The 18588-nt window shown below is 44.8% G+C and overlaps 1 protein-coding gene across 1 annotated transcript; it reads left to right on the top strand.

Annotated features, from left to right (window-relative positions):
• Positions 1-422: 422 nt before the first annotated feature.
• LOC138265046 (receptor-transporting protein 3-like) lies at positions 423-16193 on the top strand. Its single transcript, XM_069212594.1, has 3 exons — positions 423-650; positions 14811-15294; positions 15909-16193. The coding sequence occupies exons 1-3, from the start codon at positions 505-507 to the stop codon at positions 16191-16193; spliced, it is 915 nt and encodes a 304-aa protein (XP_069068695.1). The 5' UTR covers positions 423-504.
• The last annotated feature ends 2395 nt before the right edge of the window (positions 16194-18588 follow it).

The following is an 18588-nucleotide window of genomic DNA, read 5'->3' as shown; positions in this document are numbered from 1 at the left end:
GCTAGAAACAATTTTTGCGGAAATCTAAAAATGATATAGCAGGTGGGATGTAGGGCAAGTAAATACGTGGAAAACATGAGGACCGCATAGTTGCCCAGCTGCTACGACCTTGGCAGGCGTTTAACCCCCGAGGCTTGGAGCACACTGGTTGATATTGCAGTATGCCACCTTTCGGCCTTTGAAGAATGAAAAGGAGCGTCAGCCCTACCGTGAATGCAACAAGCTCATTGCAGCTCTCGACTGGGATGGATGGGAGCATGTCTCCCCTACATAATTGGGAAAAAGAAGCAAAGACGAGGTCGATTTCACAGGTATCCGTGCGCTGAAAGAGTTAAGCTTCCTCGGTGGATGAGTTACTCAGTTTCGTTTCTCAGTCCTCCCTGGCAGTTGTATCCCACCCTCGGCCACACCTCGCATGGCCTGGACCTGCACGAACATTCCCACAGACATAGCGCTTCTCTGACAGAAGTGACCCTTCCAGACCCCCATCGAGGAGACAAGAACATGGGCAAAGATGAGGCAATCTGGGATTACTTCTTCAGGGACCTGATGTATCGAGTGAAGCCAGAGGACAGATGGCCCCTCGTGTGGGAGAACCGCCGATCTGTGGGACCTCAGTGGGGGCAGTACAGACAGCAGGCATTTGGCAGGTGAGCCATGGGGTGGGGGGGCAAAGGAATTTCATCTCGGATGAAATGCTTAGCTGTGAAACATACCTCCAGTATTGTTTATGTTGTCCACTTCTTGCAGCCCTGACAATGTCCAAGAGAATAATTTTAGACACCCGGTGTAGCGTTAAACTTTCCCACTGCGGAAAAATCGCCAAGATGGCGGAACTTTCTATTCTTAAAAAATGCTCAAAATGCGACATATTTTTGGGGGTTAAGGAGAAGCCTATTGGTCCCATGGACAATGCTTCGAATTTGAAAAAAATGGAAAGTGCAGATGTACAGACAGAACTTTGTGCTGCACGGTCCCCCAGAGAAGAACCTAAGTCAGTTGCACTCAGGGTTGGCACTTTTCCCTGAGATAAATATCAGCTTTTAATCATTTTTGGAGATTCGGGAGAGCCTGAAGCTGTTTTTTCCCTTTTAAAAAAGTAATTCAATACCATCATCTGGCTTAATTTTGTAAGTTTATATCAGTGCTTTAAAGCACACGAGTACACAAATACAAACCTATGCACTAACCTGCAGATATGATTGCGTAAAAGCACTGATTCACTTCACTAACATTTTAGAAAACAATAAAATAAAATATAATAACTCTATAAAACCTTTTTTTTCTAAAAACAAATAAGTTAAAATATAAATCGGCTCAAGAGATGCATAAGATAATATCACATATAGCATTATAGATAGGATAATAAATGATCATTAAAGATAAATATAGCAATTGGGAAAAAATTTGATACATCTGCACTCATATATTAAATGACTATTCGGTCGATTTTACTTAAAATTTGTCAGGATTGTTAGATAATTTAAAAATGTTTAGTATTAATTTAGATAATTTTAAAACACTTTCACTAGAGATTTCTTCTTGTACTTGCTGTTTTAAGTTCACTTTTCAAAGAAGAAGGCTTGTATTGGCTTCTCCTGGTTTTAGTAGCCTTGATATAAAAATATCGATAAAAACACATGCCGGCAGCAAACCTAGTGGTTTAATAACCTCAGATGTTGGCAGCGTCTGTGACCACTTCACTGCTGAAATCTCCGACTATAGGTTGAACGGTTGTATAACTAACTATCATGCACACCAATACGGAGGCGCACAAATATTGTGTCAAAAATATTGTTTATCCTAATCCTATACCTGTAAAAGGAATATTTAAACTATTGTGTCAAGTCTACCATGGAAGGAATATCGTCCAAGAGAAGGCTAGGAGATATTTTTTATGAGATATGTGTGTGTAAAAATACACATTTCAATTACAGTAATGACACTAAAGTGAAGTGCATTTAAAATTAAAATATATACAACCAACAGAAATATATATTTAATTATAAATACTAACATAAATATTTGAAAATGTTTACATTAAATTTACAAAATAAGCAAAGAGCGATGATATCCCTCTCTCTCTCTCTCTCTCTCTCTCTCTCTCTCTCTCTCTCTCTCTCTCTCTCTCTCTATATATATATATATATATACAATAAAAAAATACAAGAATGCTCTTAACAACCAAATCAATTATAAAAACATAAAACAATATACTGCCCAAAAATAACTAATTACATTAATATACTCTTTATAAAGATATAAATGTTTAAAGCAGACAGCATTTTCGTAAAAGTAATATATAGAAAAACCCTACTAATTATTTGAAAAATTAAAACATACAATATTAAGGGACTGATAACAACCTTAGGGGATGGGATACTGTGTCACAAACATGACGGATATCCCACCCGCCGTTTTAAAAGTTCCATAGGATATAATGAAACTTGTAATATGGTGGACGGGATATCTGCCATGTTTGTGACGGAGTATCCCATCCGCCAAAGTAGTAAAGACAAAAAATTAATATAAATACTGTTTAACAAACATTACACAAAATATGTAATATACAAGGGCTTAATTTAGAAATCCCACTCCATTCTAATAAACAGGAGAAGTGTTGGACTCTGACAGGTTAGATTTACTAATCACACTCCAGTTTACAAAACAGTAAGGAAAGTCTTGGACTCTGAAGGGGTTAGATTTACTATTACCACTCTAGTCTAAACCACAGTCTAAACCACAGTCAGGAAACTGTTGGACTCCGGAGGCGCTAGAATTACTATTGTCACCCCAGTCCAAGCAACAGTAGACAAAATGTTGGTCTTTCAAGGTAATAAAAATAGCATTTTCCTCCTAATTATTTTATTCAAAACATGCAAGTACCAAATATCGGAAAAATATATTTTGCATATTATTAAAAATACACAATAAATGTAAACTAAAAAGATAAGATAATTTAAATACATTTTCAGTTCCCTACGTACAAACCCCCCAGTAAACTCCAAAATAAAGACTTAAATAATAAATCCAACGAAATGTATTGTAAAAAAATAAATAAACCAAAAGATTACCCTTAAATACAATAAATTGTATATAATTTTTAAATTTGTATTTGAAACACTTAACAAAAAACAATACATAACAATAAAAGTACATAATATGCCCACCATTAAAATAATATATAAACAATTATCAAGTAATCAATTAAATATTATTAACAATGAATTAAAAAGTATTACAACTATAAAACAACTTCCAGCATCAGGTAACTAGTCCTTGCTGTTTGTTTTCCGGTCATTGGTCAGTTCCTCTCCACGTAACCCCCTACCCCTTCACCCTCTTTTTCTAGGCCATGTAACAGAAATGGGACATCTCTGAACTCTTGTGCTAGTGCAGGCCCAGAAAGAAACAACGACAAGCAGGGTCCTGCCCCAGCAAGAAATTCTCTGGGCTGGTGCACACTGTATCCTTAAGACGTCCAGATGTAGCACAACTATTGGCTGGACCGGACCCTATATCCCGTTTTGGGTTCACTAATGGAAAGCCTGGACCAGCTTAATCTCCAGCTTTCATCAACACCTGCACACTACCCCTCAAGGCAGAAAGCATCTTCATGGGCTCTTCTGGATGAAGGTGGGGAGAAGCTGGAGCCAATGGACCATGATGTGTGGATTAACCTATGACTGCTACCGGATGCTCCCATCCCATGTCTTTAGGCTGTTAGGTTATGTCCAGCACCAAAGGAAAAAGAGGAAACAGAGATCAGGCACTGTGGTAGGCAGATTCTGAGGAGGTTTTGTAGGCAGCAGAGTCCCTTGCCTTGAGTCCATGAGATGCCTCGGGAGCCCGGGGACCTCATCGCCCCCTGTACAATCAGCATGCACTCCGTCACATACACAGAGAAGAATGAAGAACATCTGTAATGCACACACCTTGCACCCTCACAGGACAACTCTTTTATCATCTTGCAATTCACTTAGTTGAAAGTGTTATAGACAATCCTGAGAGGAAAGCAAAGGCCACAGCTATGGAGGCCGGTGTTGAATTTATAAGGCAAAGATCAGGTGTCCCAAGGCAAAGACCGGGTGCCCAAGGCAAAGACCGGGTGCCCAAGGCAAAGACCGGGTGACCCTCTCTCCTACATGTATCAGGATAAAAGGTCCTTTGCACCTGGGACTAGCATTAGTTGCCACCAGCAGCCAGTCATCCCATAGCCTTGTCTGAAAAAGGCAGCACCCACCACGGGCTATGGGACTGGGTACAGTTGAGGTTCATCCCGAGACACAAGATCTTTGGTACTGCTCTTAAAAGTCTCAAGAAAACATGAACCACCTCCAAGTGCCTCACAGATTGTTGAGTAGACTGGGAAAAGCACAGGGCATCTCATAATGAGTCCAAGAGGATGGTTCAGCCCAGCAAGGATATGTGTCCCTACAATCCATCACAGCTAGGAACACCTCAGTTCTCATTAAATGAGGACAGTGAGGTTGACAGGGATCAGTTTTAACATTTTAGACCAGGTCCTCTGCATGTCACGCCACATACTGACATTTTGGAGTCCTATAATCATTGACCTCTTGGTACGATAAATAAACACATCCTTCCCTTCCAGGAATTTTGCAGCCATTTTGTACGCATGTATGCACTGACATCCATCTGCACTGCTGTGTGGGCCAAAATCATGAATCCCTAAACTGGCAGAAACCTGTAAGTGTCCACTAGAGAGCCCCTGCACATAAAATTTTGTTCATGGAGGTGTTTCATCATTCCTTCTACTTACTTTGTAGACCAGAGGTCTACAAACTCTTTAATACCGCCCCCCCCCAAGATGAAAAATAAAAATCATTGGGCCCCTCTTCAGAATTTTTCGCAATTATTGTATAAGAAGGCAATGTTTAAATATGTCTAGACCTATTTAAACATTGCAGTTAAGCACTGTTACCTTTTTAAAGATGCAATAACATGCTTCTGCTTAAAACAAAGGCCTGTTATCTGTGTATTGCAGTGCCTAATTTGTGCATGTTGTTTCCGGTGCTCGACACCGGCACTTATTTTTGAGGGCCGGCGCTTATATTTCTGCCTCAAGCATTTACTGTGAACAAAATACACATATGGGAAAGACGGAGGAAGGGAAAAACGGAAAGGCGTCACAATGGAAGAAAGCAGAAGGAGAAGCAGAAGCAACCTTTGACCCTGCTTGCAGGTAGGTTGCTCCCCGCTCTGCGTTCTGTGCCACCTCCTTTTTCCCGTCCCCACTTTGCTTGTTTTGCGCTGCTAAGTCCCTCCTGCCTCCCCCCTCCTCTTCTCACCGCTTTTTCTCTTTTCCTGTTTCCCGCCGCTAAGCCCCCTGCGGCCCCTCCCGCCTCCCCCCTCCTCTTCTCACAGCTTTTTCTCTTTTCTTGTTTCCCGCCGCTAAGCCCCCTGTGGCACCTCCCGCCTCCCCTCTCCTCTTCTCACCGCTTTTTCTCTTTTCTTGTTTCCCGCTCTAAAACCCCTGTGGTCCATCCCCCCAGCCCTCTCATTGGTCAGACCCTCCCGCCTCCCAGCTGCCACTCCCACCCTCCCCTCCTCTTATGGCAGCCGTGGCGAGCTAGCAGGGAGCAACCTTTGACCCTGCTTGCAGGTAGGTCGCTCCCCGCTCTGCCTTCTGCGCCACCTCCTTTTTCCCATCCCCACTTTGCTTGTTTCCCGCTGCTAAGTCCCTCCCGCCTACCCCCTCCTCTTCTCACCGCTTTTTCTCTTTTCCTGTTTCCCGCCGCTAAGCCCCCTGCGGCCCCTCCCGCCCCCCCTCCTCTTCTCACCGCTTTTTCTCTTTTCTTGTTTCCCGCCGCTAAACCCCCTGTGGCCCCTCCCGCCTCCCACCTCCTCTTCTCACCGCTTTTTCTCTTTTCTTGTTTCCCGCGGCTAAGCCCCCTGCGGCCCCTTCCCCCCAGCCCCCTCATTGGATAGACCCTCCCACCTCCCAGCTGCCACTCCCACCCTTCCCTCCTCTTATGGCAGCCGCGGCACGGCTGCGCAGCGGGCGCGCCAAAGCCAAGCCCGTCTGCGCCCGTCCGCGCCTGGAACGCACCCAGCGCCAGAACCCCTGACCCTCCCAGACACACCTACTCCCCCCTCACCCTCCACTCTCTCAACCCAGGCCCCCGCCCCAAATGCACCACATCTAGCCCCACACACACACTCATGGCCCCTTCCCTTGCTACACCTGCCACTTCTCCTGCTCATCATCCCTCACACCACACACCAACCATAGCGACCCCGCCCTCAACAAACACAACACCCCCAACACAAAACTCACACTCCCTGCCCCCACCAACCAACAGCGCAACACTCCAGTCCACAACCAGAACACACCCCTCACGCACCACACCAACGCCACCCACCACAACCACCTAAACTGCCTGCTACTCAACATCCGCTCCCTTCACAAACATGCCATATAACTCTGGGACCTCATCACTACACACTCACCTGACATCGCCTTCCTCACGGAAACCTAGACCAACCTCTCCTCACAACCCCACATTGCCATAGCAACCCCCAAGGGATACAAACTCCAACGCAAAGACCGCCTCAACAAGCCAGGCGGGGGCATCGCCATCCTACACAGAGACACCATCAAAGTCACCACCAGCTCCCAAGACACTATCGGCAACACTGAACACATGCACTTCCTCATCCACATCAACAACATCTCCACCCTCAGCGGCACACTAATCTACAGACCACCTGGACCACGCCCCGCCTTCTGCGACACCATCGCCGACAGCATCAGCCTGTACGCCCTCACCTCCACAGACTACATCATCCTCAGTGATTTCAACATTGTCTTAGAAAACCCACAAGACCACAACAGTACCTCCCTCATAGACAACCTCAACAACCTCGGACACAAACAACTGGTCACCGCATCCACCCACTCAGCAGGACACACGCTGGATGCAAACTTCACCTCAAGCCAACACATAGCCTACACCCACACCACCGAACTCCTCTGGACAGACCACCGCTGCATCTACTTCTCCTTCACCAAACCCCCCACACACTACCATCAACACACCACGCCCTACCGCATGTGGGACAAGATCCCCACGGAACGACTAAGCTCCCAACTGGCCCACAACCCAGCCCCACACCAACGACGCCAACGCAGGAGCACACAACCTCTCCAAATGGATCACTACCTGCGCAGACACACTCGCACCCCTCAGAAAACACATCACCACCCGCAACATCAAGAATGCCCCATGGTTCACCCCTGAACTCCAAGCGCAAATGCTGCCAAGCTGAGAAAAGATGGAGACTAGAACCCTCCTCAACCAACTTCTCCACCCACAAAACCAACATTCGCACCCATCACCAACTCATACGCACCACCAAAAGAGATCACTACAAGACACCCCTTGACAACAAGTCCCAAAACAGCTAAGAACTCTTCACCATCATCAACGAACTTGCCAAACCCAAAGCCAGCAACATAGACCACACACACACACAGCCCCTATGTGACGCCCTTTCCAACCACTTCCTCAATAAAATCCTGGACATCCACAACAGCTTCATATCACACACACCCACCACACATACCCCTCTCTCACCCAACTCAACCCCCACTCAAGACCCCCCCACCACACTATCCACATGGACGCCCACCACACACGAAGAAACCGAAAAAACCATGAACTCCATCCACTCCGGTTCCCCCTCCGACCCCTGTCCACACCGTATCTACAACAAAGGTAGCCCTACCATCGCCCCCATACTCTACAACATAATCAACTCCTCTTTCGACTCCGCCACCTACCCAGACCCCTGGAAGCACGCGGAAATTACCGCTCTCCTAAAAAAAAAACAAGCCGACCCGGAGATCCTCTCCAACTACCGGCCCATCTCCTTCCTCCCGTTCCCCCCCAAGGTTGCAGAGAAATTGGTCAACACTCGCCTATCCCACTTCCTCAAAGCAACCAACACCCTTGACCCATCACAATCTGGGTTCTGCAAGAACCACAGCACAGAAACTGCCCTCATCGCATGCACTGACGACATCAAGACCAAAGTCGACAAAGGCGAGACCGTCGCACTCATCCTCCTAGACCTCTCCGCAACTTTTGACACCGTCTGCCACCACACACTCCGCACACGCCTCCACAACATAGGTATCCACCACAAAGCCTTAGACTGGCTCTCTTCCTTCCTCACTGACCGAACCCAGAGAGTCCGCCTCCCGCCCTTCCACTCCAACACTACCAAGATCACCTGCGGAGTCTCCCAAGGGTCTTCCCTCAGCCCCACACTCTTCAACATCTACATGATCCCCCTAGCCAACATTCTCCGAGCACAAGCAATCACCATCTTCTCATAATCAGATGACACCCAACTCATCCTCTCCCTCACCCGCAACCCCACCACCGCCAAAACCAACCTACAGGCCGCTCTCCTAGACACAGCCAACTGGGATGACCACTAACCATCTCAAGCTCAACTCAAACAAAACCAAAGTCATCATCTTCGGCCCCAACAAAACCACATGGGACGACTCCTGGTGGCCCACCGCCCTAGGCCCCGCACCCACCCCCGCAACCCACGCATGCAACCTCGGCATCATCCTTGACCCCTCCCTCTCCGTGACACAGCAAATCAATGCTCTAACCTCCTTCTGCTTCCACACACTCTGCATCCTAAAAAAATCTTTCAAATGGATCCCCCCCGAAACCAGAAAGACAGTCACCCACGCACTCATCAGTAGCAGACTGGACTACGGCAACGCCCTCTACGCCGGCACCACACTCAAACTCAAACGCAAACTCCAACTCCAAAGAATCCAGAACACAGCCGCGCGCCTCGTCCTTGGTCTCCCCCGACACGAACGAATCTCACCACACCCCAAATCCCTACACTGGCTCCCCATAGACAAGAGAATCACATTCAAGATCCTCATCCACGCACACAAATCCCTCCACAACACCAGCCCAACCTACCTCAATGAAAGAGTAAACTTCCACACTACCACACGCAACCTCCGATCAGCCGACCTCGCCCTAGCCACAGTCCCCCGTATCGAGCACACCACCACAGGAGGCAGGTCCTTCTCCTACCTCGCCCCCAAAACCTGTAACGCCCTCCCCATCGACCTTCGCAAAACCAAAGACCTACTGGTCTTCAGAAAGAACCTCAAGACTTGGCTGTTCGACCAGTGACCCTCCCTGCCCCCCCCCCCAGCCGCCCCCCTCAGCGCCTTGAGACCCTCACGGGTGAGTAGCGCGCTCTACAAATTTCTTTGATTGATTGATTGATTGAAGGAGTGAGCTGGAGGGGCAGGGAGTGGCTGTAAATGTATTGAAGAGGCCCTAGATGATTTCAGGATTACGATGTCTCAGTATTCCGTGTTCGCAGCAGCCGCACGTTTAAGAGGAAGGCTTTGGGCATGGGCACGTTTTTATTTACAAATTAAGCACTGGTGTAATGCTTCTTTTGACCAGAGTCAGATGCCCCCCCCAGTGATTACTTGAGGTGCCCCTAGGGGGGCCGGCCCCCAGTTTGAAGACCTCTGCTGTAGACTGAGGCAGAAGTAGGAAGTGGCTCCATATTATGATAACATTTCTTCTGCGATGCACCACTTAAGAAAGCGGGGAGAGTCAGTGTTATCAGCACATTATTGCAGGACCCATCATGTACATTTCTCACCCATGTTTATTATACGCCGCATTTCTTTGGTCCACACAGTAGTGAGTTGAGGTGGATTGTATTGTGCACAATATCATCCACTGTGACCTGTGTGATGGAAAGGCTGAGGGACATATTTTATGGCAAGGTGGGGCACTGCCCCTGCATCACCGGGGAAGGGTAGGATTGTGCTGTGTTTAAGGCATATTGCGTATTCCTGGTCTTTCCCCCGGCACTGACGCAGAAAGGGTAACCTAGTGCCAAAGTGGTTCACCCCGGCACCATGGAGCAAGGGTGCCTGTGTTGCAAGCAGGATTGTTTTTGTACAGGACACCTTCCTGCACAGAAACAGTCCACGAGGCTTATTCCTCTATCAATGTGTGCTGCAAAATGCAGCACACACAGAAAGAAGATGTAAGAAGGAGAAATTAGGATACTTCGCATCGTTACGCCTCTCCTGGGGAATCGTATCTTTTTGGCACATTCCTAGGTTTACCAAGTTTGGTAAATCCGGAAATGCGTCCAAAACCATAGGAGTTGCGTAGGGTCACCCATGCAACATGCATGGAATGCCTCCCTTGTGCAGGGTAATGTAACACAGCAACTTGAGCTGCATTGTATTACTCCAGAGTTATGAAGCCATTCAAAACCATGCAAAGTGAATTTGTGTGGCTTCAAAAATGTGTCTTAGAGGTTTGTGTCACACATGTACCACGTTGCATGTTGCAAGCCTGACCCATACCTCTCATAGACATACCCCTGATTGTCGCCTGTCACTACTAAGTACACCCCTGTATTAAAGGAAGATTGTCTTCGATGACATCTGAAATCCATGGTACTTGTGGGAATTTGCTAAAAACAGAAGCTTTCCCCAACAGCGATTATTGGCATGATTCTGAAGAAGTGGTGTGAAGATCACAGAATTATTTCAAGTGTAGGATTGCTTATTATTTAGAAATTAACATGGCAAATTCTAACTTGGTGAACAAGGAGATATGGAAAGTTCTGATGACTTCAGATATTGGCATCTACATGTAACTTTAGACCATTTGTGGATGAAACGATACGAGATCAATGATCGGTCTTTCAAAAAGAAGCAGACTACCCCAGTGGTCATCAATGATGATGGACCCCTCACAGGAGGATGTTGTGACCACAGCTAAAGCGAGTGAGGAGTTGTTGCGCTGGAAGAAAACTGAATGAGGTGGTTGGGGAAAGAATTGGTGATGTATGAAAATAAGACACATGGTGGGTGTTAAAAATTGGCCAAGCTCAAGGGGTTGCCTGCCAGCGGTAACAAATGTAAAGTATGTAGACGGGAAGTCCATCTTTCCAAAGTTTGTACAACTTCATTTAGAAAACTGATCCAGTGAGATACATCTTGAGGCCACAAACGTAGTTTTAGTGCGATGGAGAAAAATTTAACAAGGAATGGGGGTCTCCTTATGGATTTATTAAGATAGATTTGTGCAAAAGGAAGTTAAGAGGCAAAGTGGGAGAATTGTGTGTGAGAGAGATGTGTGTGGAGTGATTTAAGGGGCATAATGTAAGGGATATATTACCCTCTGCCATACATTATAAAGATATTGCAAGCCACCGAGGAGTTCAATTACCATTTAGATGAACAAGGCCAAAGGCTGAGATCCTTTATAAGGTTATGGAACCCCAAGGTGAATTGCAATATCCTTATCTTGAATGCCAGAGGGTACTTTATTCCATATAATACATGGTCACACCCTCACCTTTCCCACAAACAACTTAAAACGTTGGTGCGTAGCTCTTTCATATGAAAGAAAGAGTATGTTTACAAACATGAAGAATACAAATAAAACCTCTAGTGCAAAATGAAACACATTGCAGCCAGATATGAGAAACAGTTCAATAGTTTGGGTAAAGAGAACTATTGTTTTCTTTATATTGGATGAACCTTTTAATAGTTATAGGCACCAGGTCCTTTAATTATATTTGTGCACTCATAGAGCTCACAGAACTTGTATCATTGCCGTTCCACCATTACAAGTATGACGGAGCTGTACAGCTTCTGCCATCTTGCGCACGATGGCACTAAAACTGCAGTGAACAACAGCAGTGACAGACATGGGCATCCTTTGCTATCTCTATTCCCAGGTCTTGTGATGAAAGTTGCAGAAAGAGAATTTGCATTGTTCTTGGCCTTTCTCCTGAGCCCCGAAACAGCTTCAAAGAGTTTGAGGTGCTAGTGGTAGAAAGAGGCGTCTACCCTGTGGTGTCATTGTAGGAGAGTGAGTCATTATTAGATCTGAGTTCACCCTGAGATAGTAGTAATACCACAATCACAAATAGGTCCAGTCAAGGTAGCCTGGCAAACGAGCAATCAGGGTTAATGTAGGAGTTAGGCATGTGTAAAGCATTTAATTCTACCAAAACAGTAAATGAGCAGAAGGCACAACACAATAAAAATACAACACCAATTTCTAAAAACAGGAAGCATTTTTATCTTTAAAATTACATTAAAACAGCAAAAACCCAATGTAGGGAACTGGAAATATACATTTTTAAAGAATTAGGTAAAAAAAAGCACCAAAAGGCGCAAAGCGCCCATTGAGTGTATCTGATCGCCTGGACCAGGACAAAGTCACAACTCAGGCTGACCACGATGGAGAGCAGGCCAGACACAAGACCAAGTAAGGTCTAATGAGTATTGTACCTTATGTCTTTGGTGCGTGGCGTAGCTTGGCGAGGCTTTGTGTTGTCCAGAGTTGGCTTTGAGGAGCTGCAAGGGCTGCGATGCGAGGTCTCGTGTCAAATTGCATCATGCTGCCTCGGTTCCAGTGAAGCTGCATGGAGAGGCTTTATGTCGAGTTTGTTATTTCTGTTGAAGTTTTGTGGTGAGGCTTTGAGAGGTTGTGCATCATCTCTTGTCGATTCTGATGAGGCTGCTACCAGTTTTTTGGTTCCTTTTGGGAGTTAAGTGTCTTATAGCACTGGCCATGGGTTCAGAGACTCTGGGTTGCCACGTAGGAGGCCAGGACTCAATCTCCCACAATGCACTTGCAAGATTGAGGGCAGGTCTAGTAATAACTAGTCAGCTGGGGTGTCCTCTCTTTGGCTTTGCAGGTAATTTTTGCAGCTCTTGGTACCTGTTGCAGGTCAGGGAGTCCACTACTTTCCTTCTAGAGTCAGGCACAGTCCTTCCTTTGTGGAGCTTTGTAAGTGCAGCAGGGGCAGTTCTTTAGAGTGTAGCCCTCTCTTTGGTGCAGTGCAGAGATCCAGCAGGGCAGTCCTTCTTCTCTTTTTCTTTTCCAGGCAGTGATCTGCTGAGCTCTTCAAAGCTGCCTTATGTATTCGCCATTTCTGGGCTTGAGGAAGGGGAGCACTCTAGCCAACAGGAATTAAGCTTCCTCCCTCTAGTTTGACCACTTCCTGTGAAGAGTGGCAAACGTATAGCCCAGAAAACAACATTCTCCTAGAATTAAAAATGGAAAACTCCCTCCTTGGAGTATGTTTCTGTGTAACCCAAACCAAAGGTGTGGTTAATAACAGACTATACTCCTCTTCCAGCCCTTCTCCTAATACAATTGGGGGGGGCGCTCCCATCTAGCTACAGATCAAGGAAGCGGGGTTGCCTGGATCCTGTGACATCTCGTTTCTGCAGCAGCTCCTGCCTTTGAAGTCCAGCTTATCTACCCAGCCCCCTTCCTCTCCTTGGCTTTGCCTTGTACTTCTACTGTTATTCATGTTATCATTTTCTACCAAGTAAACTAGAAAAAATGGGCCCGATTTACTATGGTCTTCCTTGAATAAGACCAATAATAGTGAAATAAAACCCAAGAAGAAGATCACCTCCCAAGAAATGTCTGTATTGTTGCAGCCCCAGGCATCTTCACACCTACTGAAAAGGTAACTTGGCTCAGGCTGTCACAGACTGGCCAGTAAGAAGAGGATGCTACAGATCTGCTTTAGGTAACTTCAGGATAGTAAATTCTAAAACTGCTTTCCTGGAATAGTTACATTAAACCTGAATCCAAGTTGTTGGATTTAAGGTACCTATTATTTTGATACATTGAATGATATCGTTAGCTACCTCCAATCCAAAGTTAGACTTTATTAAATGTATTACAGTGCTCCCCATGTTATCCTATGGTGCTACCAGCACTACTACAGGGCAAACAACTTTGGTGTATTTCCTACCAGGTCATATGAAACATTCTTTATATTGTTCCTACCTTCTATAACTGTACACCTACCCTTGGGACATCTAGGGCAGACCTTAAGGTGACATGTAAGTAGTAAAAAGGAATTGTAGGACTTTCGAAGTGCTTTTAATTCCAGAGTCGAATTTGGATACAGTTTTATTTTAAAACTAGTTTGCAAGGCAGGCCTGGCTTACAAATTACATCGGACACCACAGCAGTGCACTCTTAAGTGCATTAAGGCCAATGGGGTCTCTAAACCTACGTGCCATACCATTTACTAGGGATTTACATGTAGGCTGTCCTCACCAATCGCAGTTACATCTGTCATCATATACATTTAGAGGATAGTGCATTGGTCCTGGGCCTGGTTAGCAGAGCCCAGGGCACGTTCAGAGTCAGTAACCACCGGTATCAGTCCAAAAATGGAGAGTGATCAGGGCAACACACATGACTTTCCTACGGCCATCAACAGTATTTCAAGGGATTTATCAACTAGGTATATCAGGCCACATTGGATAGATGAAGATGGACCTGTTGATATAAGCCTTTATCAAAGCATAGATTTTCTGACTGTTATTCTGGCAGCCTCTGCGCCTCAATGGTGCTGGGACTCTGCTCCTCAGTTTCTGAGCCAGGGCTCCTCTGATTCAGCTTAATCTTGCTCTTTGTGGGTAACAATGATCTCACACAACAGGCAATCACCTAAATCATGTATAGACCTAAAGAACTTCAGTGGTTGAACCCAAAACTATTTTAAAAGCTATTCTGGGATAGGAAAGGTATTAAATTGATAATAAATATATTTATCATTAGGGAAGAGAAGTTGAAATTAGTATCAAACCGATGGGTGAGTTGTAAAAGGTGCTTGGAGTCTGGGGGAGTGTGCAGACAGCGTCCTACAGCATGCCATTAGGTTTGTGCAGTTGCTCTTCCAGGACCAGGTAAATTGTTCCACATTTCCTCCAACAGTTTCTACTGCTCCCGCTGCACGCACTGTTGGGCATCAGCACAGGTACTGATCCTCTTCCAAATGAAACTGGAAAAGATGAGAAGACGAGGGACTGTGAAAATGAATATCTTGAAGCAGAAGTGTAAAAGTTGCAGTGCAGGAATTTTTGAAGAGCCAGAGTTTACCGAGGATAACATCCGGGTCATCTTAAACAACCTGATGCTCTCCATCCTGGAGTTGTGTTACGGTGAGTACGTGGATGACGATGAGCTGCAGTCCATCACTGTGTATGGAAACCTCCGTGGGCCACACCAGTCTGAGCACTGTAGTGCCTGCCAGAGAGGGATCTGTGACTTGACTCCAAGGGGCAACAAGTCTTCTAGGAGGTCATCCTCTACCCTTAATGCTTCCAAAGCATATCAGTGCCAGTATCCCAGAGAATCAGCTCCACCCATTTCCGCCACAATCCCTGAGCCTTGGACTGACCTTATCGAAAACCGACCTGTTTGTGACTCTTTTATGTTCCATTGTGGTTGTACTTGCTTTGTGCTTCTACTGTTGTTCATATTATTACTTTCTACCAGGTAAATTGGAATAAATTGACCTGATTTACTAAGGTCATCCTTGGGTAACACCAATGATGGAACACCCATCAAAGAACCTCTCCACTTTCTTTTTACCTAATTCACTCTGTTATTGTCCTCATCCTGATAATAAACAGAACCCTCAAGTATTTTGTATTCTAAACATCCTTGCCACATCATACTAAAGTGCTCCCTGGAATATGGTTGAGCCCATCCTAGTTTACAGAGTCCAGGAAGAGATCTGATGACGAAGCATGCCACCCACAGAGTGGGTGAGGGTCTTTAAAAAGACTAGATCAGTGTTTTCACAAATTTCATTTCCCCACCATTGGGGTTACTGAAAAAGAGGATTATAAGGTACCTTTTTGTGGTTATGTCATGCTAGGGATACAGTATCTTGTGCCCCCAAAAAATCTCTCTACCCCTCCCAAACTATATCTGCGATATAGTAGGTGTGTGACTTCCTTGGGTAACAACAGACTTAAGTAAACCATGCTGATCTACCCCTGGCTTAGGTTTTTGTGGTTTTTGCAGTTCTACGCTGTCTTAAACTCAAAAGACAACCTTAGAACTATCTTAAGTGTGTCCTTTGATGAATGGAATGAAATGAATGACTTTCCACCAACCGACCAGACGCTTGCGATCCGCCTCCCTCTTCCTCGCAGACCCAACCCCCCCGGATCCGCCGATCCAACAGCAGAGGACCCTTTTTTTCTCACCTGGTGGCCAAAGCCTGGAACAACCTTCCCCTGCACTTCAGGAATGCCAGATCCCCCTGGGAATTCAGAAAAGGACTCAAGACATGGCTGTTCAAATTAACAGAGCGTTGCGAAGCAGTTAGCAACTCTAGCGCCTCACAGGTGATTTGCTGCGCTTTACAAACTCTGATTCATTGATTAAACTCTGAGAAAACTTCAGTGAAATCAGGCACACTTTTTTTTATTGAGTGATTGAAATCGGTTTGCATGATTTTTCTTTAGCTGATCAATGGATGGCGAGATGTGGTATTTTACCGTATATGAACAGTCCAATAAATCAACACCAAACACCTTTCAAGCACGGAAAAGGCTCAAAAGAACTGCAAAAGAAACTAATTAAATATACGGATTAGAACAGTTCCTTGTGTTTAGGGGTGTTTCAGCACTGTAATTGATATGGTCCTTTGAGTGGCACGCCATTGGTATTTTTGGCCAAGCCTAGTGCCATCATTTTTCATAGGATTGATTACCTTCAGTGGTGGAATTTCCACTCTTCGATGGCGACTGAATGCATTGCCACTGATTGGCGACTGAATGCATTGCCACTGATTGGCACTGATAATAGCATTGGGGATTTTTGCTGTAGATTGACACATTGTGATTTTGGTTTGACTTCATTTGGGACACTGGCATGTCTTGGTGGCGATGGTCTTTGCACGTCTTGGCCATTGGTATGGTGTGTTGTGACTATTGTTAGACCTCGATGGAGGGCTTGTGATTTCTCTAATAACCGAGGACTTCATTTACGAGGCCCGTGGCGCAGGGTGGCACAGCACGTGCTGCCCACATGATATTTGTGTTTCCGATATTCTGTCACTGATCCTATCCCTCAACCTAAAGTGGAAAGCAGAGAACATGAGGTCGTACCGCAGTGGGTAGACACCACACCCAGTGATTCTGGTTATTATTGGGCGCCATATTACCTTGCTGAACAACCGTCCACTCGCATTGAATCCGGAAGTGATCAGAAGAGCTCATCACTGCAATCATTTACAAATGTGAGGACATCTGTGCAGTTAACATGCAACTATGAATAATTTATCATGTTCTGCTGTGAAACTTAATGAGTACTGTGAAAATAGTAATTTATCTTTATGGTTTTTTGTTTACCTTTGGTGACAGTCTTATTTAGCTGTCTATCCAGCACTGATGTTCATGTTTCTAACACATTTGACCTTTATATTTCTCATTCAGTCCTTTAAACAACGTTTTTTGAAAATACATTTCATGTTTCTAATGTAAAGATTGTATTTTTCATTTTGGAAATGTGTATAAATCTGCCAAACCTCATTGACATCCCTGAAAGTATGATACTTAAGAATAATAAAAAGTCTATTTGTATTGACTATTACTTTCATAAAGGTTCAGAAAAGTTGCCTCATGTGTGATAGTGGAAAGTACTGCCAGTGAGTGAGGGGTTTTATTCACATGTGAAAACCATGCAGGGAAACTGCACAGAATCCGAGTTATGTAAAACCCAGGAACCAACATTTACCCACATTGCCGATGAGGGAAGCTTGAAATGATGCTCAAGTTGCACATCCGGCGAGTACCATGTTACCGTTAACCAGTAGAGCATCCAGCTCTCCGAATGCAGAAGGATGGAAGGCTGGGCCCACCTTGCCAGGGTTCCTGCTCATGAACTGCAGGTCGCAGAAGATGTTTGAGGTAAGTGTTAACTCGTTGAGCCATCTTGCCTGCAGGAGCCAACTTACTGGTTAATCACAAATACTGTGATTTAAGTCTACAATCCGGCCGAGGATTGTTCCCAATACACCTTTAGCAAAATCTCTTTTTTTAAAGTTTGAGTTTATTAAGAACAACAATTTAAAACAGCCAAACAATTATTAATATAAGTCACATTAATAAAATAGAAATGAGAATAATGAGCCTAGGATACAAACATAAGATAATATTGTTAGAAATATACACAACCATTGAAGAATATAAAAAACTATACTGTAAAAAACTGCATCAATACATAAGGAATATCGGGGCAAATGAGAGGGATCAATATGACACTGCAGTTTATGAATTTAAAAAATGATAGTATCAAAGAACTGTAGACATTATAAAAAGATATAAAATATAAATATTATATGAATAAGTTTATAAAATCATAAACAACCTCTAATAGTGTAATAAAAGCAGAAGGGTGAAATTCATGGTGGTTTTCTTATTTCATCTGATATGGTAATAACTTTATTGACAGGGATGGAGGAGTGGGATACGAGTGTTGTTAGTGGAAGCCATAAGATGTCTCTCTTTATAGCTAAAGATATAAGTGAGACATAGTTGGTATCTAGCCTTTGATGAAAGCAAATCTCATTCCACCAGGATCTGAAAGTTACATTCTGAGCTTGTTTCCAACTTGATGTTATTAAGTGAAAACCAACAGCCAACAATAAATCTATCAGCTTAGGATGCAGGGTTATGTGAGTCCACTGAGGCGCTAA

This window comes from Pleurodeles waltl, chromosome 11, assembly GCF_031143425.1.
Source record: "Pleurodeles waltl isolate 20211129_DDA chromosome 11, aPleWal1.hap1.20221129, whole genome shotgun sequence".
Taxonomy (NCBI): Eukaryota; Metazoa; Chordata; class Amphibia; order Caudata; family Salamandridae; genus Pleurodeles; species Pleurodeles waltl.
Note: the sequence above shows the minus strand (reverse complement) of the source record. Positions and strands in the feature narration are given on the sequence as shown.

Excerpts from the sequence above, each read along its gene's own strand:
- LOC138265046 (XM_069212594.1), top strand. The coding sequence starts at position 505 with ATGGGCAAAGATGAGGCAATCTGGGATTACTTCTTCAGGGACCTGATG. Across the intron at positions 651-14,810 it reads AGACAGCAGGCATTTGGCAG|TTTCTACTGCTCCCGCTGCA; the intron begins GTGAGCCATGGG and ends TTCCTCCAACAG. Across the intron at positions 15,295-15,908 it reads ACCTTATCGAAAACCGACCT|TTCTACGCTGTCTTAAACTC; the intron begins GTTTGTGACTCT and ends TGGTTTTTGCAG.